This window comes from Mastigoproctus giganteus, chromosome 9 (assembly GCF_048544385.1).
Source record: "Mastigoproctus giganteus isolate SK-2022 chromosome 9, ASM4854438v1, whole genome shotgun sequence".
Classification (NCBI taxonomy): Eukaryota; Metazoa; Arthropoda; class Arachnida; order Uropygi; family Thelyphonidae; genus Mastigoproctus; species Mastigoproctus giganteus.
Window position 1 is genome coordinate 198,170,529 of NC_143583.1, and position 22,471 is coordinate 198,192,999.

Sequence of the window (22,471 nt, forward strand, 5' to 3'; positions counted from 1 at the left end):
GTGTCGTAAAAAATGTTCGTAACATAGTTTCACCGGTAAACTTTTTCGACTTTTGCCGTGCTTCTCCTGTGAACTTCCTTTGCTTTTTTTTTTTTTTTTTTTTTTTTCTTAACAATTTATCCACTAGTCAACCAGTGATTCTAAATAAAAAAGTTCAGGTTACCCCCTCCACTTTGGGAGGGTTTCAATCTCCCATGGGATTCAATTTCTATTCCTGACTGATAACATCCACTGTATGTTTACGAGCAAGCAACAATACAAATGCTGTTACGGCAAAGTACTTTTACTGGTAAATTTCATCGAACTTTTGCGTGCTTCTCGTGCAGGCTTTCTTTACCTTCGCCAGCACATTTAAGAACCTACTTCCAGATAAGCCAGAATTCCCAACTTTATTCGGGAACATAAAAGTCCACAAAGAAGGATACCCCATTTGACCTATTGTCAATGGAAAAACCTAACCTAGATGCAGTGTAGCACAGTGGCTGGCAAGGATAATCACCCTAATTCTCCTGAATAACTCAAGATCCATAAAAAAAAAACACATATCACCTATATTAACAACTTTAGAATATACAACTCAATAATGCTGATTTGTTAATTTCATTTAATGTAGACAATATGTTTACCAATGTCCCTCTTGATGAAACAAAAACCATGATACAACAAATCAACCAAGTTATTAACACTTCAAGTACAAAAGATATTCTTGACTTAATTGATCTTTCAGTTGGGTAAGGCTACTTCAAATTTTCCAACACTCTACACACAAAAAAAAAAGAAAAAAAAAAAAAGTCATACTAAGTATGAGCAATCCTCTCTCTCTCTCTCTCTCTCTCTCTCTCTCTCTCTCTCTCTCTCTCTCTCTCTCTCTCTCATTCAGTCCCAAATCTTCATGAGCACATTTGAAGACATAACCTTGGACAATTTCCCTCTAAAACCAATATACTTGAGTAGATATGTCAATGGCATTCTAACCATTTGGATTAGAAGAATCAAACAACTTTCACAATTATCTAAATACTTTATATCCAACACCTGGATAAATTGGAGCAGAATGGTATTAAGGGTAAGTTGCTACAATGGATAAAAGGATGATTAAGTGGGAGAAGACAGAGGGTGGTAATCAATGGGTGCTGCTCTTTGTGGACTAACGTTATTAGTGGAGTCCCACAGGGTTCAGTGTTGGATCCACTGTTGTTTTGTATATTTATCAATGATATTGATGAAGGTATATCAGGCTTAGTGTCAAAGTTTGCAGATGATACAAAGGTTGGCAGGGTTCTTAATGACAGTAATGGCAGTGTGCTACTGCAACAGGATCTAGATAATTTGGGCAGATGGGCTAAGAAGTGGCAACTGAAGTTTAACCTTGACAAATGCAAAGTACTGCATATGGGTAGAAGTAACCCGAGAGAAGAGTACCAACTGTGTTGTACTACACTTAAGGTGGTAGAAAATGAAAAAGATCTGGAAATAATTGTGCAGTCAGATATGAAGTTTTCTGAGCAATGCAGACAGGCTGCCAGGGCAGGTCATGGGGTTTTGTCAATGATATATATGAATTTTGCTACCAGGGAAAAGGTGATTGTCCCTCTGTATAAGGCAATGGTCAGACCACGCCTTGAGTACTGTGTACAGGTCTGGAGGCCTCATTTTAGGAAGGATGTCGATTTGCTTGAGCGCGTACAGAGAAGGGCAACAAGATTGGTGAGGGGAATGAAGGAATCCTCTTACCAAGAGAGGCTTAAGTTCTGCAAACTTCAGTGGCTGGAGACTAGGCACTTGTGCGGTGATCTGATTGAGGTGTATAAGGCCTTGAATGGGTTGAGCACGCTGAATTCTGATGGGATCCTTCCACTTGTTCAGATTACGAACCTAAGGGGGCATAAATTCAAATTAAGAAAAGACGTGTGGAAATTTGCCTTTAGCCAGCGGGTGGTTAATTGCTGGAACAAACTTCCATCTGTTGTTGTAGAAGTTGATAGGTTGAATAAATTTAAGGAGGAACTGGACAGGCATTTGGAGGAAATGGTGTGTTTTTTTTTTTTTTTTTTTGGCTGATGCTGCATAAGCTGCACTTACTTTCTTGCATCACATGCCACTACTACTACCTAAAAATTTAATATAGAAATACAGAAAAACAATAGTATACCATTCCTAGATCTCTTGTTATTATCACAGGAAACCAAGAAGTGTTGTTATACTCCCTGCTTTCGTATGTATTTCTATTAGGTACTATTATATAAAGTTTAACTCCAATCACCCCCCGTGCTCACAAAAATAGGCATCTGTATAAAAGTTTCATTCTTAGAGCTTTCTGGCTCTGCAGAGATCAAGCACACAAAAAAGGAATTAACAGAATTTCCCAAATATTTAGAAACAATGGAAACTCATAATAAAAACAATTAAAACAACAAAAGAGATATTTTGACACACAGTCTTCATCTGACAAATAAAGTTAGTGAACAGATCAAAACATAGCCAAAAAATATGGGTTGTATACCATATTTACAGAAACTAACACCATATTAAAAATATGGTAAAAGCTCCTTCCCCTGCTTCACTCCTGACCAATAAACATCCAGTGTATAATTTACAATGCAAAGATTGCCAAAAATCATATATCAGGCAAACTGGTAGAAGACTGTTCAAAAGAATTAAAGAATATAAATATGACATAGCCTAATAACAAAATCAGATCCTGTATTCCACACCTGGTGTAAGGATTACCAGTGGGATTTCAAAACATCTCTGTTCTAACCAGTAACAGGTACAGGAAACACTGTACAAAGAATCCTTCATAACCAACAGTATTAACCAAAACAAAGGCGTGCGGATAGACATTAACCACATGCATATTTTCAAGAATAGAGTATTAGAACAGGTAAAAAAACAAAAACAGAAACCATAATAATAATTTTACCTCAGTAAAAGAACCCTCATCCTCCCCTTCTAACAATCTTGAACCCAGTGGTGAGCTGTGAATATTTTAACAATGGACTCGCATTTTGCCAACTTTTTATTCTTCTTTTTTTTACAACTAGTAAATATAACTAATTAATTTTAATTTTATTAAATTTAATCTAATTAACTAAATTATTAACTGATTTAAAAAATTATGTAAACTGCTAAAATTAACCTTTACCTGATGTTTACTAATAGCTGTCTGTTGACTAATTCAGGATCTATTATGCATATAATAGGCTAAATATTAACAAGTAAGGAATGTGTAATCAAATTAATAATTCTACGAAAATGAAGTCACCTTAAAATATCAGAGGATAATTTGTAATTCTTTGAGAAATTAAAGGCAGATTACACTACACGCAGGTTGATATGCTCATTATTTCACCAATTACCATTTAATGTGGTTTATGCATGAAAGACAAAACAACTCAAATCAGCAGACCCATAACAGAAGCATTAAAGGAAAGACCTTGGTCTTACATAAAAAGATTTATGCACAGAAAGTTTTACAGCAAGTGATGAATGGACAGTGACTACAACTAAAAAAAAAAAAAAAATGCAACTGTATTCATGTATTACATATTACTGGAGAGAGGTTACCTGCTGATCAGCATACTGTTCAAAACTTGAAGTAATTTACCAACAGAAAAAACTGACTGGAGAATAACTGTACCATATGGAGGAAACAGTAAATTATAAGATGTTACCTAAGAAAATTCATGGTACCTGGCTGCAGTAATGCAGCTGGAACTCCAGTCAGTGTTAATAAAACCAGGGTCTCACATCTGGTGAGTATGGGCTTGGCGCACCCAGGGTCCTGAGCTGGATATCATCATTCTTCTCTTTCTTGGTGACGCCTCTCTCTCTCTCTCTCTCTCTCTCTCTCTCTCAGGGTAACTCGGGAATTTTTTTTGGCTGGTGCCGCATAAGCCTCAGGCTTCCTTGCACCATATAGCTGATGATAATAATAAAATAAAATCAATCAATGCTAGAGCTCTTAAAAATATAAACTATTCATCTTTACCACTCATGAAATCAGCATGGATGGACTGCATTTTCAAAGAATGCTTTTTGGTGAATTTGTATGTAAAGGTGTATAGAAACACCTGAAGAAAATAAACTTGCCTCAAATAGTTATTCTCTTTCTAGATAACACTCCACATCTCAATTGTGGAGAACTTTTTACCACCAAATGTAATATCCTTGTTCCACATTATGGATTAAGGGGTTCTAGAATGTCTAAAGGGATGACATAGGTGAAAGTTATTTAGTTTGAATTTGGAAAAAATAGAAGACAAGAATATAGGTCTTGTAGAATCATTAAAACTCATTCAACATCAGATGTATGTTTACAATATAGCACTAGTATGGAATAAAATCCCAAGTTCAACATATACTAATCCTTGGAGAAAGCTTTGGCCTGAGGCTGACAACAGTAATGAATGAACTATAAGATGATAAAAAATACAGTTTAATATAGAAATCAAATTTCTGTTTAATACAGAAATCAAATTTTCAGGTTCCAAAAATTTGTGGAAAGAAGATATACAATGGATACAATAATATTTTACAATGAACCATCACTGATTTGTTGGAAAACATTATGCAAAATGAAATTATGGATGATGCAGAAAACATATATACACTCACAGAAACAGACAGATTTAAATATGGAGAGGAGGCTAAATCAAATCAAGGGCCAAAAATTTCTCATTCAACAGCCAAATATGCCCTAGATATAACTTTTCATTATGTTGAACAGCCTGATTCAACAGTCAATGTGATGTTTATAAATGGACAATACTGCAAAATGTCACATTTCATCATCTAAACAGATGAAAATTACTTATTTTATTTAAATGAATGTACACGTATGTTTTTATATGAAAATAAAATTCTTAAGTACGTACAATATGTATACATTTTGATTTTCCCTCTTTAACCAACGTTTTTAATTAACTAACCAAGTATTGGTCCTGAAAATATCAGATAAGAGGACTTCTACTGTATATAAAAAATATACCATTTAAAATATATTTTTGGTGAAATGTACTATCAAGCACACATGATAAAAGTTCAAATTATCAAACAGTATCTCCTGTTAGATAAAAGTTATTTCTATTTACAACAGTTTAATTAATTTATTGTTAAATTAATAGCAAACTGTTTGCTGTTCTTTCCAAAGTCATTTTATATTTCTAGTGATAAATAAGCAACTTTATGATAATTTTGTTGCAGCTATACTTATAAGGTGTGAAGAATTTCCAATAGGTTAATTGCACTGCAGTTTGAATTGTAGGAGGGGCTGGGAGTTAACCAATTGTAAGCATAAATTAATAAAGTATTACTTCTGAAATTGTTTATTTCTATTTAAAGTAAGCAGTAATAATCATTCTTTATACACAACTCCAAAGTCGCTGTTCTGTAGTGCTACAGTGACTTTTGTAAAGCAAAATATTCTTGTGTACTCATATTTTTCACTAGCTCATAAGCATGGCTCCTCAAATGAATTTCACCTCTGCTGTACATTACAATAAAGATATTTTACCTAATATTATTGTTAAAGTTTTAAACTTTGTTGTTTGCACATAAATCTTATAGTTATTCCAGTTGCACATTTTTGACAGTGATCATTATCTCTCATTCTTCTGCTACAGGAAAATCACTCCCGATTTACAAACTTTTTCAACCTTCTTTACAAAACTACTTTTCAGAAAAACATGGTGTTAATAAATCAGAAAGTTACTGTAAATTAACCTCCTGATTTATGAACACCACGGGGAAAATGGATTTATCATAGCTTATAAAATCAGTTTATGAACACTGGGGCAAAGGGAGGGGTTTAATGGCATCCCCTTTTTCCCAGTATGGATATGATGTGATTTGGTCATATGAACAAGAATTCCTTAACTCTCAGATGTTCATTAATACCTACCAACCCAAAATCTCCTTAAAAATAGAAATCAAACAGGATAATAGCTTTGCTTTTTTTGAACTTTAATCCACCAGAAGCCATATAGGCCATGTGCCAAGATACAATGCAACCTCGATATAAACACGACAGTGTCAGGTGACAATTTTAAAACCATTATTAAGAGAAGTGCATTATGGCTGAAAATTTTTTTTAGTTTTTTTTTTAACATAAATACACTTTATTTACTAATATAAATAAATTGTATTTATTTAATGCACTTTACTTAATAATAAATATTTTATTTATTAGCATTAGCAAATAATGCAAGAAAGCAAGCTTATACAGCATCAGCCAAAAAAGTTTATTAATGTTTAATTAATTAATGTAACTTATTAATTACATTCTACTAATACATAATGCTGTTATGAATTCACATTTCATGCATCCATTCTGTGAATAGCCGTGTAATTTAGTTTTCTGGAACTGATGAGAGCATTTTTAGTACATAATTCTTAATAGTGGTTAGATATAATAAATGAAGGTATTCACTATCACTCTAACATTCTAGTCACACCATCACCTAATTAATGTTTTAAAGCAATTTGTTAATTTCTAGTGCTTTGTCCTTATTGAGTCATCCACTTCACCTTCTGAGTCACTCCCTATGTCACTGGCCTTCTGTCTGTCAATCATCTTCCCACTGTTCACAGAGGCTGTGATTTCTTCCTTGCTCAGGTAAGGCATAACTGGAGCTTCAAACATCCACTTCAATCCAAGCAGTTTTGCTCCTTGTTCTGAAAATGCTGCTAGTTCAAGGTTAATTAGTTATCTCATCTTTTCAAATACATTTTTTTCAGCAGTTTTCAATTGTTGTTGAGCTTACTTTCTCCAACACTAATCCAATGTTGTATTCAACGTCTTTAATTGTAAATGTTTTCAGAAATCATGGTCTCTTAAAATTCACAGTTCACAACACCAGCAAGTAGCTCACCACAACAATAGGCTTTGGAGGCTTGAATAAGCCTCCTCTTCTGCTACAGGAAAATCACTCCCAATTTACAAACTTTTTCAACCTTCTTTACAAAACTACTTTTCAGAAAAACATGGTGTTAATAAATCAGAAAGTTACTGTAAATTAACCTCCTGATTTATGAACACCACGGGGAAAATGGGTTAAATTAGTGCAGTTGTGTTCCTTGGCAAAAACCCTGATCTTGCTATCTTTCGATTTTAGAACATCAGCCAAACGATGAGCTGGGCAGTGATCCACAGTAACAATTTATTTTTTTTTCCCCATGTTTTTTTGGAAAGTAAATTGTGTTTCCCCAATGGTACAAACTCACTTTCAAACTATGATGCAAAAATTGCACACACCTTCCAAGCATTGGAGCTATTTTGATAAATCACAAGTAGAGATTTCATGTTGATGCACTTAAAACACTAGGGACTGACTTTGCCAATGCATAATGGCTTTAGCTTATGATTTCATCTTGTTTGTGCACAATAACAGTAATTCCTGCTTTGTTGAGTACCTTTTTAATATCCAGTAACTTGTCAGTTAGCTCATAGTACAGTACTATTTCATCACAGGTGTACAACTGTTCATCTTTGAATTTGCCATTTAGAATCATATTATGCAGAAATTCAGGAAATGCTTCTGCTGCTGCAATGTCACCAAATGCAGATTTGCATACAAGACTAACCAGAGATATTGCATGAAAAGCCTTCCATCTCCAAAGCCACACTTCAGAAGCTTTACATGTGTCATCATCTCCACAAAGTAGCTTATGAAATGTGTCCAAGCTCTCAAAATTACACTATTATCAGTAATCCTTCACGATACTTCTGTAGAAACCACATGCAGAAACATTGGTTCACATCACTGTTTTCACAGTCTGGTTTTCCTTCTTTGGCGGCCTGCTTCATCTTCTACGAATGAATGCAATTTTTCTTCCTCTTTCATCCAACCATGGATAATTCCTTCTGGAATGCCACACTCAAGAAATAGTGCATTTTGTTTTGCCACTCTTAATTCTTTTGATAATCTTTAACTTTTTTCCACTGCATAATTTTTCATTTTGGTAGCCATTACAGGAAACTCTCATATAACACAGTATTTCTACAATAGTTTCGCTCTAACACGATTGATAAATTGCGGAAATACTCGTGCAACATGGTTTCGCTCTAACACGGTTAGAGAATGGAGAAAAAAAAATAGCACAGTATTTTCGTCACACAGTATTTCACTGTGTGAAGAAAATCCTGATATTTTATGTTGGATGTAATTTTCAACATTTCCTTTTTTTTTTTTGTGACTCCCTGCTGTTTACTTGCTAGTCATTATGCAAAAAAAATCATTGGGAAATCCTCTTATTTTATTTGGTCGGAAAATCCCCATGTTAGGTTCTGTGCAATTGAACTTGTGCTTGTTTGAGACCATAAAAAAATTGATTTCAAAGTGTGCAGTTAGTGCACACTTTGAAGGTTTTTGTAAGGTTATTTTGGTTTTTATTTGATCATTTATAAATTTTTCCAGGTATGTATTACTAAACTTTGTTCTTAAGAACCGGATTGAAATAATTTCTTTGTTGTGAATTAAGTTCCAGCCCTAAATTATGCCTAAGGAACTTAGGCATAATTTGAGTAACTGCCAATTCATTTAAGAATGGTTTTTAAATTGTTTTGTGCCTGCCATGGAAAACTATTTAAAGCAGAAAAATCTAGATTTCAAAATTATTTTTTTTTTTTTTTTTTTTTTTTTATTACTACTGGATAATGCACTAGGCCATCCAAAATGTTGAAGTAATGTTCCTACCACCTAAAACAAATTTCTTTAATTCAGCCATTAGATAAGGCATTATTACCTTTAAAACTAATTACATCAGAAAATCGTTACAATTTTGGAAAAAATTGATTCCAAATCTATTGAAGTGATGGAGGCATGGAAACATCTTTCATGTTTCCATTTTTCATGACTGTATCAGAATCATAGCTTTATTCTGGCCATACATTTTTCCAACATGCATGTGTTGATGGTTTTACTTCAACAGATAGTAAAACCATCAACACATGCATGTTGTAAAATTTATGGCCAGAGTCAGTTCATTCAGGAAACATGGTCGAATGGCAGAAAACAGAATCGGTGCAATAGTAGAACTTGCTAATCAGTAGGAAGGGAAGATTTTGATGATATAACTACTGAAAACGTTCAAGAATTACTGGTAGAAAAAGAGGCTGGCAAAGCAGATTTGGTGGAAATGGCATCTGAGGTTCCAAATTAAGGCATAAACATAGCCAAGCAATTAGAATCTTATTTTTCAAATGCAGATCCTTCAACTGAAAGGAATATAAAGTTAAGTTCAAAATGTAGCTTCAAAAATGCTGTTCCATCCCATGCAATTTACAAAGATCTATCAAGCAAAAGCAAACGATCCCAGACTACTGATTTTTTAAAGAGAGCAGAAGATAGCATGGGATGCATATAAATTATCAGGCGACGCAGAAGCCTGTAGCAGATATAAGCTAGTCTGTAATCAGGTCACAAAGGAGGTTCGGCAGGCAAAGGCGGATTACGAGAAATCTTTGGCAAAAGATGCTAAGAAAAACAGCAAGGATTTCTTTACTTATATAAACTCTAAAAGGAAGGGGCTGAATATGATTGGTCCACTTGACATCGATGGTTCGACTGTTGATGATCCTGCTCAGATAGCAAACAAACTGAATGAGTATTTTGCATCTACATTCACACGTGAGGAATCATTACAGTTTGAAAATGGAAGAAGGTTATCAAATTGTAGCAGTGTGCTTAATGATTTTGTAATAACTGAGAGCAAAGTGGAGGAGAAATTGTTGAAGTTAAACATAAGAAAGGCACCTGGGGCGGATGGGATCTATCCAGTTATATTAAAGGAGGCGGCAAAGCAACTAAGCAAACCCTTAGCCATAATTATGAGAGCATCCTTGGATTCAGGGGAGGTTCCCACGGACTGAAGATGTGCAAATGTATCCCCAATTCACAAAGGAGGTTCGAAGGGTGACACGAATAATTACAGACCAGTTAGTTTAACTTCTGTTCCGGGTAAAATAATGGAGTCACTGGTTAAAGATGCATTGCAGGATCATCTAGACAAGACTGCAGCAATAATTCAGACACAGCATGGGTTTAAGGGAAAGTCTTGTCTGACAAATTTGATTGGTTATTATGATGTGGTCACAAAGGAACTGGATGCAAAAAATAATTTTGATATCATATACTTGGATTTCAGGAAAGCTTTTGACACTGTTGCGCATGGAAGACTACTGTACAAATTGGAGCAGAATGGTATTAAGGGTAAGTTGCTACAATGGATAAAAGGATGGTTAAGTGGGAGAAGACAGAGGGTGGTAATCAATGGGTGCTGCTCTTCGTGGACTAATGTTATTAGTGGAGTCCCACAGGGTTCGGTGTTGGGTCCACTGTTGTTTTGTATATTTATCAATGATATTGATGAAGGTATATCAGGCTTAATGTCGAAGTTTGCAGATGACACGAAGGTTGGCAGGGTTGTTAATGACAGTAATGGCAGTGTGCTACTGCAACAGGATCTAGATAATTTGGGCAGATGGGCTAAGAAGTGGCAACTGAAGTTTAACCTTGACAAATGCAAAGTATTGCATATGGGTAGAAGTAACCCCAGAGAAACGTACCAACTGTGTGGTACTACACTTAAGGTGGTAGAAAATGAAAAAGACCTGGGAGTAATTGTGCAGTCAGATATGAAGTTTTCTGAGCAATGTAGACAGGCTGCTAGGGCAGGTCATGGGGTTTTGTCAATGATATATAGGAATTTTGCTAGCAGGGAAAAGGAGGTGATTGTCCCTCTGTATAAGGCAATGGTCAGGCCACGCCTTGAGCACTGCGTACAGGTCTGGAGGCCTCATTTTAGGAAGGATGTAGATTTGCTTGAGCGTGTACAGAGAAGAGCAACACGATTGGTGAGGGGAATGAAGGGATCCTCTTACCAAGAGAGGCTTAAGTTCTGCAAATTGCAGTGGCTGGAGACTAGGCACCTGCGCGGTGATCTGATTGAGGTCTATAAGGCCTTGAATGGGTTGAGCACGCTGAATTCTGATGGGATCCTCCCACTTGTTCAGAATACGAACCTACGGGGACATAAGTTCAAATTAAGAAAGGATAGATGTAGAATAGATGTGCGGAAATTTGCCTTTAGCCAGCGGGTGGTTAATTGCTGGAACAAACTTCCATCTGTCGTTGTGGAAGTTGATAGGTTAAATAAATTTAAGGAGGAACTGGACAGGCAATTGGAGGGTATGGTGTGATTTTTTTTTTTTTTTTTTTTTTTGGCTGATGCTGCATAAGCTCCTACACTTGCTTTCTTGCATCAAGTGCCACTACTACTACTACTACTATAGACTAAATCTAGATGCTGCAGAATTCTCCAACAGAGAAAACACTCTGTTGCAGAATTCTGCAGCATCTAGATTTAGTTCTTAGCCCTGTATAACACGATTTCACACTAGAAGAGATTTTATAGGAACCTAACTACCAAGTTATATGAAGGTTACCTGTACTTCAGTCCTTTTTGATTTAATATTTACTGTGTATTTATTTCTGATGCCCTAGAACAGGGGTCGGCAACATTTTTTGAGTGAACAGCCATTTTTAATCTAATTAAAAAAAAAGATTCTGAAGAGCTGCACCTCAGCTCAAGGTGGGATTGGGAAGAGTTTTTTAAGAAATGAAATAGTGAGGTGTTTTATTAAAAAAAATATTTTTTTGAAATATTATTTATTAATACTGAAAAACAAAACAAATATCCAATTAGGTACAAATTAATGTGACTTTTGTTGCTGAACTTCTTTAGCAAGTCTCTCAACATCAGGCAAGTATGCTGTAATTTTCATCTTCAAACATGCTGAGAGACTCTCATTGTTCAGACAGTTTCTTGATTTATTTTTAATATAGTTCATGCTTGAAAATATTTGCTCACAGAAGTACGTCGCTTGTACATGTGGCTAAAAGTTAGAGTCACAGTACATGTTCAAAGAGCCACAGGTTGCGGACCACTGCTGTAGAATTTACCATGTTTTGAGAAAACTAAACCTAATTGTCTGACCTATCATAGTGCCGAGGTGAAGTCACATGATTTCTTCATAAATCACTTGTCGGTTTATTTATAGTTTTGTCTAGTTTAGCCCCTAGCAGTTTTTCCTTCTTAATTGTAACTTCTAGTCAAAGAAAGGATGTCATATGCTGTTGTTTACAAAAATTTTCTTTGTAACTGAATGTAATGCACTTGATGAATGGCAGCCATATTCCCCTCCAGAGGCAGCTGTTTGTAATTGGCATTCCATGATATCCTCTTTTATTGCATCTCTGGCTGAGGGGAGAAACTGGGTGTGTATAGTAATTAGCCTCTGATGAGAATGACAATTTAAAAAGAGTAACTGATCCTATCGAATTATTGTGCATACTAGTTCCACAATTGATTACAGCATCAATCCAAGCTGACGATGCTTGCTTGCTTCAAATGTTATTTACATATTTAGAAATCCAATTACTGAAGCATGTGGGTTTTCTAAAGTTACTGTTTCACTTACTAACACAATGCTCAAATGCAGATAAAAAAAAATTCGGTACAAAAACATGCCTAAAGAATGTGTCATGGGCTTTATTTAAAAAAAAAAAAATAATTAATTAAAAATACATTTTCAATATAAAAATAGATTTTACACAGCTGCTTTATCTTAGATTGAAAATAAAGGTGGTATCAAAAAACTAAATATTGAATATTATTTATTTATTATCAATTTTTAAGGTTATAGGTCGAGATACTTTTTTGTTACAAGGTTATAGGTTGAGTTACATTTCAATTAAAAAAAATGAATGTACTGCTCGAGGGTTACAGAAGTGAATTTTTTACAAACATTTCTCTGAAAGAATGGTGGTGGGGGATGTATTTGGGAAAAACTTTTAAACCCAACTACTATCACGGGTTCGAATATGACTCAAGTTTAGTCTACTTTTCTGCATATATGAACCATACCACATATATCAGCACCATGCCACCCAGAAGGTTAGCATTAGCATTAGTACAGGCATATGATCCAAGAAAGCAAGCTTATACAGCATCAGCCAAAAAAAAAAAAAAAACACGCTCCCATTTCACCCCTCTGTTCGTTCCAAATACCTGTCCAGCTCAGATTTAAATTTATTTAGGCTATCAACTTCCCCAACAAAAGATGGAAGTCTGTTCCACCAACCAACTACCCGCTGGCTAAATGCAAACTTTCGCACATCTATCCTACAACTGTCTTTCCTCGATTTGAATTTATGCCCTCTCGGTTGATTATTCTGAGCAAGGAGAAGAATCCCATCAGCATTGAGCATGCTCAAACCATTCAAGGCTTTATACACCTCAATCAGATCACCCCGCAGGTTCCTAGTCTCCAGACACTGTAATCTGCAAAACTTAAGCCTTTCTTTGTAAGAGCAACCCTTCGTTCCATTCACTAACCTTGTTGCCCTTCTCAGTACTCATTCCAACAGCTCTACATCCGTGGTCTTGGCGCATTATAGCCTTAGTTGCTAATGCGCCAATAAAATTCAAACCAAACCAAACCAAACTCTACATCCTTCTTAAAATGAGACCTCCTGACCTGTATTCAGTACTCAAGGTTTGGCCTGACCATTGTCTTAAGGAGGTGATCAAGGGGATGATCACCTCCTTATCCCTGCTAGAAAAATCCCTGTATATCATTGATAAGACACCATGAGCTACTCTTGCAGATTGTCTGCACTGCTCAGAAAACTTCATATCTGTCTATACAACTACCCCCAGGTCCTTTTCACTCTCAGTGACAGTGTAGTACCACACATTTGATACGTTACTCAGGGGTTACTGCTTCCCATATGCAGTACTTTACATTTGTCAATGTTAAACTTCAGTTGCCGCCTCTCAACTTTTCTAGATCCTGTTGCAGCAGCATACTGTCATTAGTGTCCTTAACAACCCTGCCAACCTTTGTATAATCTGTAAACTTGGACATTAACCTTGATATACCATCATCAATATCATTTATAAATACAGCAAACAACAATGGACTCAACACTGAACCATGAGGGACTCCACTAATAACATCGGTCCACGATGAGCAGTGTCCATTGATTACCACTCTGTCTTCTGCACAACCATCCCTTTATCCACAGCAGTAATTTGCCTCCAGTGCCACCCTGCTTCAATTTGTGCAGCAGTCTTCCATATGCAACAGTATCAAAAGCCTTTCTAAGATCCAAATATATGATATCAAAGTTATTCCCTGCATCCAGTTCCTTTGTAGCCACATCGTGGTATCCAATCAAATTGGTCAGGCAAGACTTTCCCTTAACAAAACCATGCTGTGTCAGAGTTATAACTGAAGTCTTGTCTAGATGATCCTGCAGTGCTTCTTTAACCAGTGGCTCCATTAATTTTCCTGGAACAGAAGTTAAACTCACAGGTCTATAATTACTTGTGTCAGCCTTTGATCCTCCTTTGTGAATTGGGGTCACATTTGCACATCTCCAGTCCATGGGTATCTCCTATGAGTCCAAGGAAGCTCTCATAATTATGATTAAGGGTTTGCTTACTTCCTTTGCTGCCTCCTTTAATATAACTGGATAGATCCCATTCACCCCGGGTGCCTTTTTTATGTTTATCTTCAACATTTTCTCCTCCACTTTCCTCTCAGTTATTACAAAATCATCTAGCTCACTGTCAGAGTTTAATTCACTTCTGGCATTTACCTCCCTGAATAACTCGTTGTGTGTGAATGTAGAGGCAAAATACTCATTTAGTTTGTTAGCCACCTGAGCAGGAACATCAACAGTTGAACCATCAATATCCAGTGGACCAATCTGATTCCTCTTTCCTTCTAGAGTTTATATAGGTAAAGAACTCTTTGCTGTTTTTCTTTGATTCCTTTGCCAAAGATTTCTCATAATTTGCCTTTGCCTGCCTAATCTCTTTTGTGACTTGGTTACAGACCAGCTTATATATATCAGACTTCAGTGTCACCTATTAATTTATATGTATCCCATGCATTTTTGTTCTCTGCCACATGTCTCATTCGTTCATCTGACATCCATTTAGGCCTAAACCTTGAACAATATTTCTTAGTTGGTATGTAAAGCCTAGTAGCTTCCAAGATAAATTCTTTCAATGCCTCCCATTTTGAATTTGCTGTTGGTAACAGCATCAGTTGGTCCCACTGAATAGAATTTAAATACCTCTCTCAGACCATCGTAGTTGCCTTTATGAAAGCAAAAACTCTTCCCTTTACCCCTGATGGTAGTTACCTCTGAGTAAATCCCACTTCAGCACACTGTGATCATTGCCACCTAGTGGTTCCTTTATCTGCAGATTCTTAATGCATAAAGAATCACTACTGATAATCAGATCAAGAGTATTACTCCCTCTAGTTGCCACCCGAAAATGCTGATGTAAAAAGCAATCATCCAATAAATCCACAAAAGCCTTGCTAGTGTGTGAGTGACCAAACCCACAAATTCCAGTCAATATTTGGGAAATTAAAATCTCCCATTATAAGACTCTCTGTTTTACTGGCCCATTATTTCCCTGTACAGTTTCTTATTATACTCATCAGAGTCATTAGGCCTACAACACACTCCTACTCTCAATTTTGATTTCCTTATGCTTATGTCACACCAAACTGACTCGACACTGTCCAGCGATGTCAACTGGCTTCACTTCCTTGGATTTTGTGTTTCTTAACTAATAGCATAACCCCTCCTCCCTTTCTGTAGATGTTGTACTCCCCAAATTCCAGTTCTGCATTACTTATATCTGTGTGAACACCACGTCTCTGATATCCCAACAATATCCGCCTTTGATGCTTTGAGCAATACCTCAAATTCATCAAATTTATTTACCGAACTCCTAGCATTGGTGTACACGCAAGTATACATGCACCTGTTGGGATAAAAGTAAACCCATGTGTTTACTTGTACCCCAATAACTCCCAGCAGTCTCTGAAATATCCTGCATCTTATTTTCCAAGCTGCTGCTCATTCCAATAGAAGCAGTGCAAGAATCACTTTCACCTCTACCAGTGGCTACTGTTAATCTATTAGTACTTGTATTCCCCAAAAAACTAGCAGTTTTCAGACCCACCTAACACTGTCTCGATAGTGTCAGTGAATATTCTTGCATCCTGTCTATTTAAGTATATTCCATCCCTGTAGAAGCAGGTCTCTCCTGTTAACAAGTACAGACCAGGCTGAAAAAAATTCTACCCCTTGAGCCTTGCACAATCTTTCCAGGGCCGAAATGATCAACAAGGCTCTCATCATATACTCCCTCCTATAGTGTCTGAGTAGAATTGCAGACAATTTCAAATTCAACCCTAATTCACGGCTTTTTTTTTTTTTTTTTTTTTCAACAGTGACCTGTACTTGTTTAGTAATTCCACCGGCGTACTACTCTTAATATCATTAGTGCCAACGTGTATAACAATATCACCTTTTGTGCCCTTAAAAGATGATATCTGCTCTACGTCATCAACCTTTGCCCCTGACAGACATACCCTGGTCCTGTTCCACCTATCCTTTTTACATACCATGTTCTCCGTATTCCTGTGGGACTAGTTCATTCTGCCTTGGGGGTTGCCACTATGTTGCATGATGATCAAGTGCAAGCTGTGGCGTTGATGTGGACAGCTGAGAGCTTGATGCGCCCCTCAATTTAGATTCTTCAAGGGCATCCACCCTGCCCTTCAAGCTCTCAAGATCTCATATAGGTCCATAACAATGCTGGGTTGTTATGGGCCTATATGAGACACTGAGATATGTTAAAATCACCCTGCAATTTTAATTTTTCGAAAAAATATTTTGCATTGCCTACACAAACTGCCTCAGAGACTGGAATGTCTTCTACTTTTAAACCTCAGCGACTATCATGGGACTGTTATATTAAATATGACTCAAGTTTTGTCTAATTTTCTGCATATATGAAAGTAAGCTTTGCACACCCCTTAAAAGTAAGCCTTCAAGGGATGTGCAATGTTTTCCATGTTAATTTAAGTGGCATTTGTTGTTGACCTCAACACAACCACACCAATTAAGAATTTCCTCAAAGAACAGAATTTTAAGTAGAGCTGTTTCCACTGGATGATTGTTTGTTTGTTATTTGGTTTTTAGGAGCATTAGCAACTAAGGCCATATTGCTCCGGGGATATGCGGTGGTCATTCCCTGACCTTTCCGCATCCTCCGTATTTGGTGGTCACGGGCTCTAACCCCGGTCTAATCAAGAAGCGTGTGCTACATGCTGCTGCTCCTGCCCACTTGGCTACGGAGGCACCCCACTGGATGAGAATGTTGAAGTAAAAATAAGGATTCAGAATTTCACTGTTTATATTGGAATTCTTCAAGGTGTTTAGCATATATCAGTGTAATGCAAGGACTTTATTAGAAAGGGTCCTGAGGCTAGACACAGACATACTCTTAGGTATGTCAAGCTGGGGTTGCTATTTCGGAATCTAAAACGCTGATGGAACTGATATTCAGGTGACACTCGAGCCATGGGAACTGAATTTCAGTGAAGTGCATTCTGTGACAACCAGATAGTCTTCTTTCTTGCACCTTCACAACAGTCGGACTGTTAATAAACCTAAACATAGCCCCCATTGCAAACATATGCTGAGGTGTGGTGTCCACAGCACCTGGAGAATTGCCACCCGCCTCTGTGTTACCAGCCAATGTAAGGTGGTACAAGACTCATCAACTGGTGCAATACCACCACTTTGCTTACTGAAGGCTTGAAGTGGTTGAACTCATATTTAGTCTTAAGAGCAAAGATCTGGCATCTCTCCTATCTCCTCCATCATGCACTATGATTGATGTCTTTTAAGGTTATGATGGACATAATGGTGAGATCCAATCTTCCTTACATTTCGAGGGTACAGCTCTAAAATAGTGTTCACACGCTGGCCACTAGATAGTCCACCATACCGAACCTATTGGTAATTCACTAGGAGGCTTCTGGATCTCGAAACTCACTCAAAACACCTTGGGAGGAGTTAACCATTAGCAGGTGTTTAGGCACCCCGGTAAAGCCTAGTCAAAAAAAAAAAAAAAAAATTGTTTGATGGTCTTTAATCTGATTTTCCCATCAACTGTAATTCAGTCTTCAAAAGTATGTTCTTTGATTTCACTATTAAAAATTGACTTTTAAGTCATACCGCAATTAAGGAAAAAACAGCTGAACTGTGTGTGCCAGCTGCAAATGCTGCAAAGCATTTCCAATTTATAACAAGGATAAATTTTTAAAGTTCAGTTTATTGTTCCAAAAGTTATTTTGCCTTTGTCCATTCCTTTGTCTTTGTTAATTTTCTGTAACAGTTTGCATTTGTACAAGTTTCTGTGTCCATGGCTATAAAACACTATAGTCATGTTACCATTTATATGCATATTTTTGGAATATGCATTTCTTGCATATTACAAAAATATATACTTTATAAACTTAAAAAGCCCAGGACCCATAGACAATTTGAATGTAGAACTATTTAAATATGGTGGCACCTTACTAAAAAACACACTACTAAAATTATTTAACATCATATGGCATAAGCAACAGATACGCAAAGATTGGGAAACAGGAATAGTAATCAATTTACACAAACAAGGCTCCAGAAATAACCCTAACAATTACAGAGGGCTAACACTGCTATTAACTGCTTCAAAGCTATACTCTAATATACTAAGAATAAACTTGATAAATACAGTGAACAATTCTTAGAAGAAGAACAATGTGGTTCAGAAAAGGAAGAAGCACAATAGATGTCATTTTCTCATTACAACAAATGTTGGAGAAAAGAAGAGAATTCAATCTACCAACATTTCTACTCATTATTGATTATGAAAAGCATATGACATTGTAAACCGGGAAAACTTTTGGCAGATTCTATGTGAAGAAAATATCCAAATCCAACTCCGGAAAGTGATGCACAGCCTATATAAAAACTCAAAAGTATGCATAAAATATTTTAATGGTCAACTCTCAGACCCAATTAACACCAATAAAGGAGTCAAACAAGGTTGTGGACTATCACCAAATTTATTTAATATCTACAATAAAATTATTAAAGAATGGAAACAAACAATTAACAACAGAATACAGTTGAACAACAGGAATAAAATCCAAACTATATTATATGCTGATGATCAAGTTATAATTACAAAATCCGAAGATGAACTATGTTTTTTTTGTTTTTTTTTTTTTTGTTTGTTATCTGGTTTTTAGGAGCATTAGCAACTAAGGCCATATTGCTCCGGGATATGCGGTGATCATTCACTGACCTTTCCGCATCCTGCGTATTTGGTGGTGACGGGCTCGAACCCCGGTCAATCAAGAAGCGTGTGCTACGCACTGCTGCTCCTTCCCACCTGGCTACGGAGGCGCCTCCGAAGATGAACTACAGATAACAGCAAATGAACTGAATAAAATAGGTAAAAAGTACGAGATGAAAATCTCCACCTCAAAAACAAAATCAATGGGATTATGTGGAAAAAACATACAAAGAGTCAAATTGTTATTGATGACAAAAAAATAAACAAATATTGGGAAATTTAATATCAAATGAAGTGAAAGACATCCATACTAAACTACAAAAATATAATAAAATGAATGGAACGATTAAACACCACTTGGGAAAACAAATGACAACTGAAACAAAATTATGACTGCACAACATCACTTCAAAATCAGCCCTCTTCTACAGCTGTGAGATTTGGGTAATAAATAAGAAAGATGCACACAAACTAGAAGCAGCAAAAATGAGATTTTTAAGACCAATATTAGGCTTTAGACCACCAACGAAATTTAGATATCCACAAGAAATTGAAAGTAGATAACATAGTAAATGACATAAAACGGTATCAGAAAAATGGATCAGCCACCTAGAAAGAATTAACCCAGACTGGATCAAAAAATTAGCCTTTAATTACAAACCTACAGGCAAGAGAGATGTGGGTCGGCCAAGATAACGATGGCGAGATCAAGACTACCTCCAAGAGCTACAACAGAACAAGTCTTAAAAGACTTAAGCCGGTCCAAGTTCGTGATGATATTTTATACACTCTCCTGCCTGACAGTGTTAATGGAAAGAGAACATCTGCTCAGGGGTTCTAAGTAACTAAAGTTTACTGTAGTGTTGTTTAGAAAACTTCTCTTTAGGAACTATCATTTCCTGAGCAGTAGTTGCTTTTAGCTGCACACTGTGCAGTACCACCACTCAGCAATGTTGTTTACAGTTTAGTTTTAGTTTCCGGTCAGTTTTCTTTTATATATTGTTTTTAATTTACTTTAGTGTTTTGTTTTTTTTAATTTAATTTACCATGTAGGTAGCTTATTGTATTTGCATCCCTATACATGAATTAATTATTTTCTTGAACTTTTTGATAAGTGTGTACAATGTGACATAACTAACCAAATAAATTTTCTTCTCTGAATATACACTAGAGCTTTATTTTTTAGTTATGTTTAAATTGTGTAGATTTAAACTCTGGAATGTTTTATTTTTCAGGAAAGTTCAGAAAGGAATTTCGCAATGTTTTCAAGTGTCGTTGTCTTAATGATAATTACAGGGGCCGATGTAAAGTTTCGATCAATACAACTTACCCTTATCGCTTTACAAATTCTATGACGCAGTTTGAGAATATCAACCTTGCTTCAATACATCATATTTCATGAAAACCTGGAACATTTTTGACATGAATTATATATTATATGTATTTAAATTATTTTTGTGAATAAAGCTTCATATTACAGATAGTCTTGTTACTGCTCATAACATGCACTTCAGTGTTTCTTTTTTCCAAGTCCCTTTCTCCCACATTCATGGGCTTCTGTTCGTAATGCCTGTAATGATACAATGTGATTATACAACAACAGTAATAATGCTATAATTTACTGGAAATGTTGCTTTAATGCATAGTTCTCAAATGAAGAAGTTGAAAAAACATTCATTGAAAAGGTTTCCAAACAAATTCTAGTGTGCATATGAATAAAATGTTTGCTATTGATATTTGCCTACACGTACTTATTTACTGACCATGCCATATACATCGTGTACCAAACAAGATTTTCTCCAAGATAGACATAGCACTATTTATAATTAAATGAATTAATCATCTCCATGTAAAACATCTCAAAACTAATTTTGCATTTTCTGCTTCATGAAACACACTTGAAATCCCATGCTTTTTCTGCCTAAATAAACTTTTATGCTGAATGAAGAACTGTTACAACTGGTAACACTTCTTCATTCAGCATAATTTCTTTAAGTAGATATCTTCCCACTGTGAATCATTAATTACCTAGGTTTTAATAATGACTGCTGAACTAAGATTAAAAGAAATAACCATCTGGTGTTTGTTCCATATTCACAGAAACACTTAAAGATGAACATTTATTATAATTTATAATTAAATATTAATACACATTAAAATACAAAACTATAATGAAAGATTCATACTTTAATATATATTAAAGTATGAATATATATTAAAGAATTTGAAACCTGCAATGATTTATTTTATTCATGCATACAAATTTGTTTAGAAATCTTTTAAAAGGAAATGTTTTCCAACTTCCTTGTGTGTATTAGCAAGAACTATGGATTATAGCAACATTTCTGTTAATGGTACAATGTTTTAATCATTTTTTTAAATTTTAAAAATATTATATTATAACTATTATTCATAATTGCATCGTACTGTACATTGTAGTACACCACATTTCTCTGCATTTACATACAGAATCCGTAACATTGTTTTGGCACAATCACATGTGACTTTAATTTATTTTTAAAAAATTCACTCCTAATATCAATCTATATATTGAAAAGCACAAAATAAACTGTTAAACAAGAGTTTTGACACTATCTATTGACAAAGGGTTAAACTGGCTTACACCATTAAATGCAAGGTTACCTCTATTTATAATTAAATAGGTATTCAGACACTGATATTAGCAAAATTAAAACATACAAATGCTAAATGAGTATTTAAAAAATAAAATTAAGTAAGAACTGATATACTCCATGAAAAAACATTTATTCAAAAGCTTAATGTTACAGAACCTTGATCACATATAAGTCAGTGTTGCCAGGTGTGCAAACTAGTCTAGTATTTGAGCATTCTGTCCAGTAAACACTGAGAAAATACTGGACATGTAAATACCCAGTATTTTAATCAGTGTTTACCAATTTCTTCTAATTAAGTAAGACTTATAAATTTGTCAGCTTAATTTTATTTATTTAATTACATTTTTATTATAGTTTAAGAATTTTTAAAGTTTTACTTATCTTGATAAAAAAAAGATAAAATTTTAATTTTAACATTCAGTACAAGTCAACACTACAAGAGGCTTGTAAAAGCTACTAATGTGAATGTATGAGGCCCCCCCCCCCTCACAAAAACAAAATTTCTGGATGTGCCATTTCTCTTCTGTGTTAATACATGCTCTGGTTACACAGCCCTGACTTCAGTTTTTTGAAAACTGATCAATTATTTCTTTTTATCAAACAATATT

General features: G+C 35.5%; 1 protein-coding gene across 1 annotated transcript in view; it reads left to right on the forward strand.

The window, feature by feature from the left end:
• LOC150081008 (orexin receptor type 2-like) overlaps window positions 1-20,629 on the forward strand; it is a 214,215-nt gene extending 193,586 nt beyond the window's left edge. The window contains exon 6 of the mRNA XM_090380887.1: window positions 20,463-20,629. Within this exon, the coding sequence (XP_090237013.1) occupies window positions 20,463-20,629 (167 nt within the window). The remainder of the gene's footprint in view (window positions 1-20,462) is intronic.
• Window positions 20,630-22,471: the final 1,842 nt, after the last annotated feature.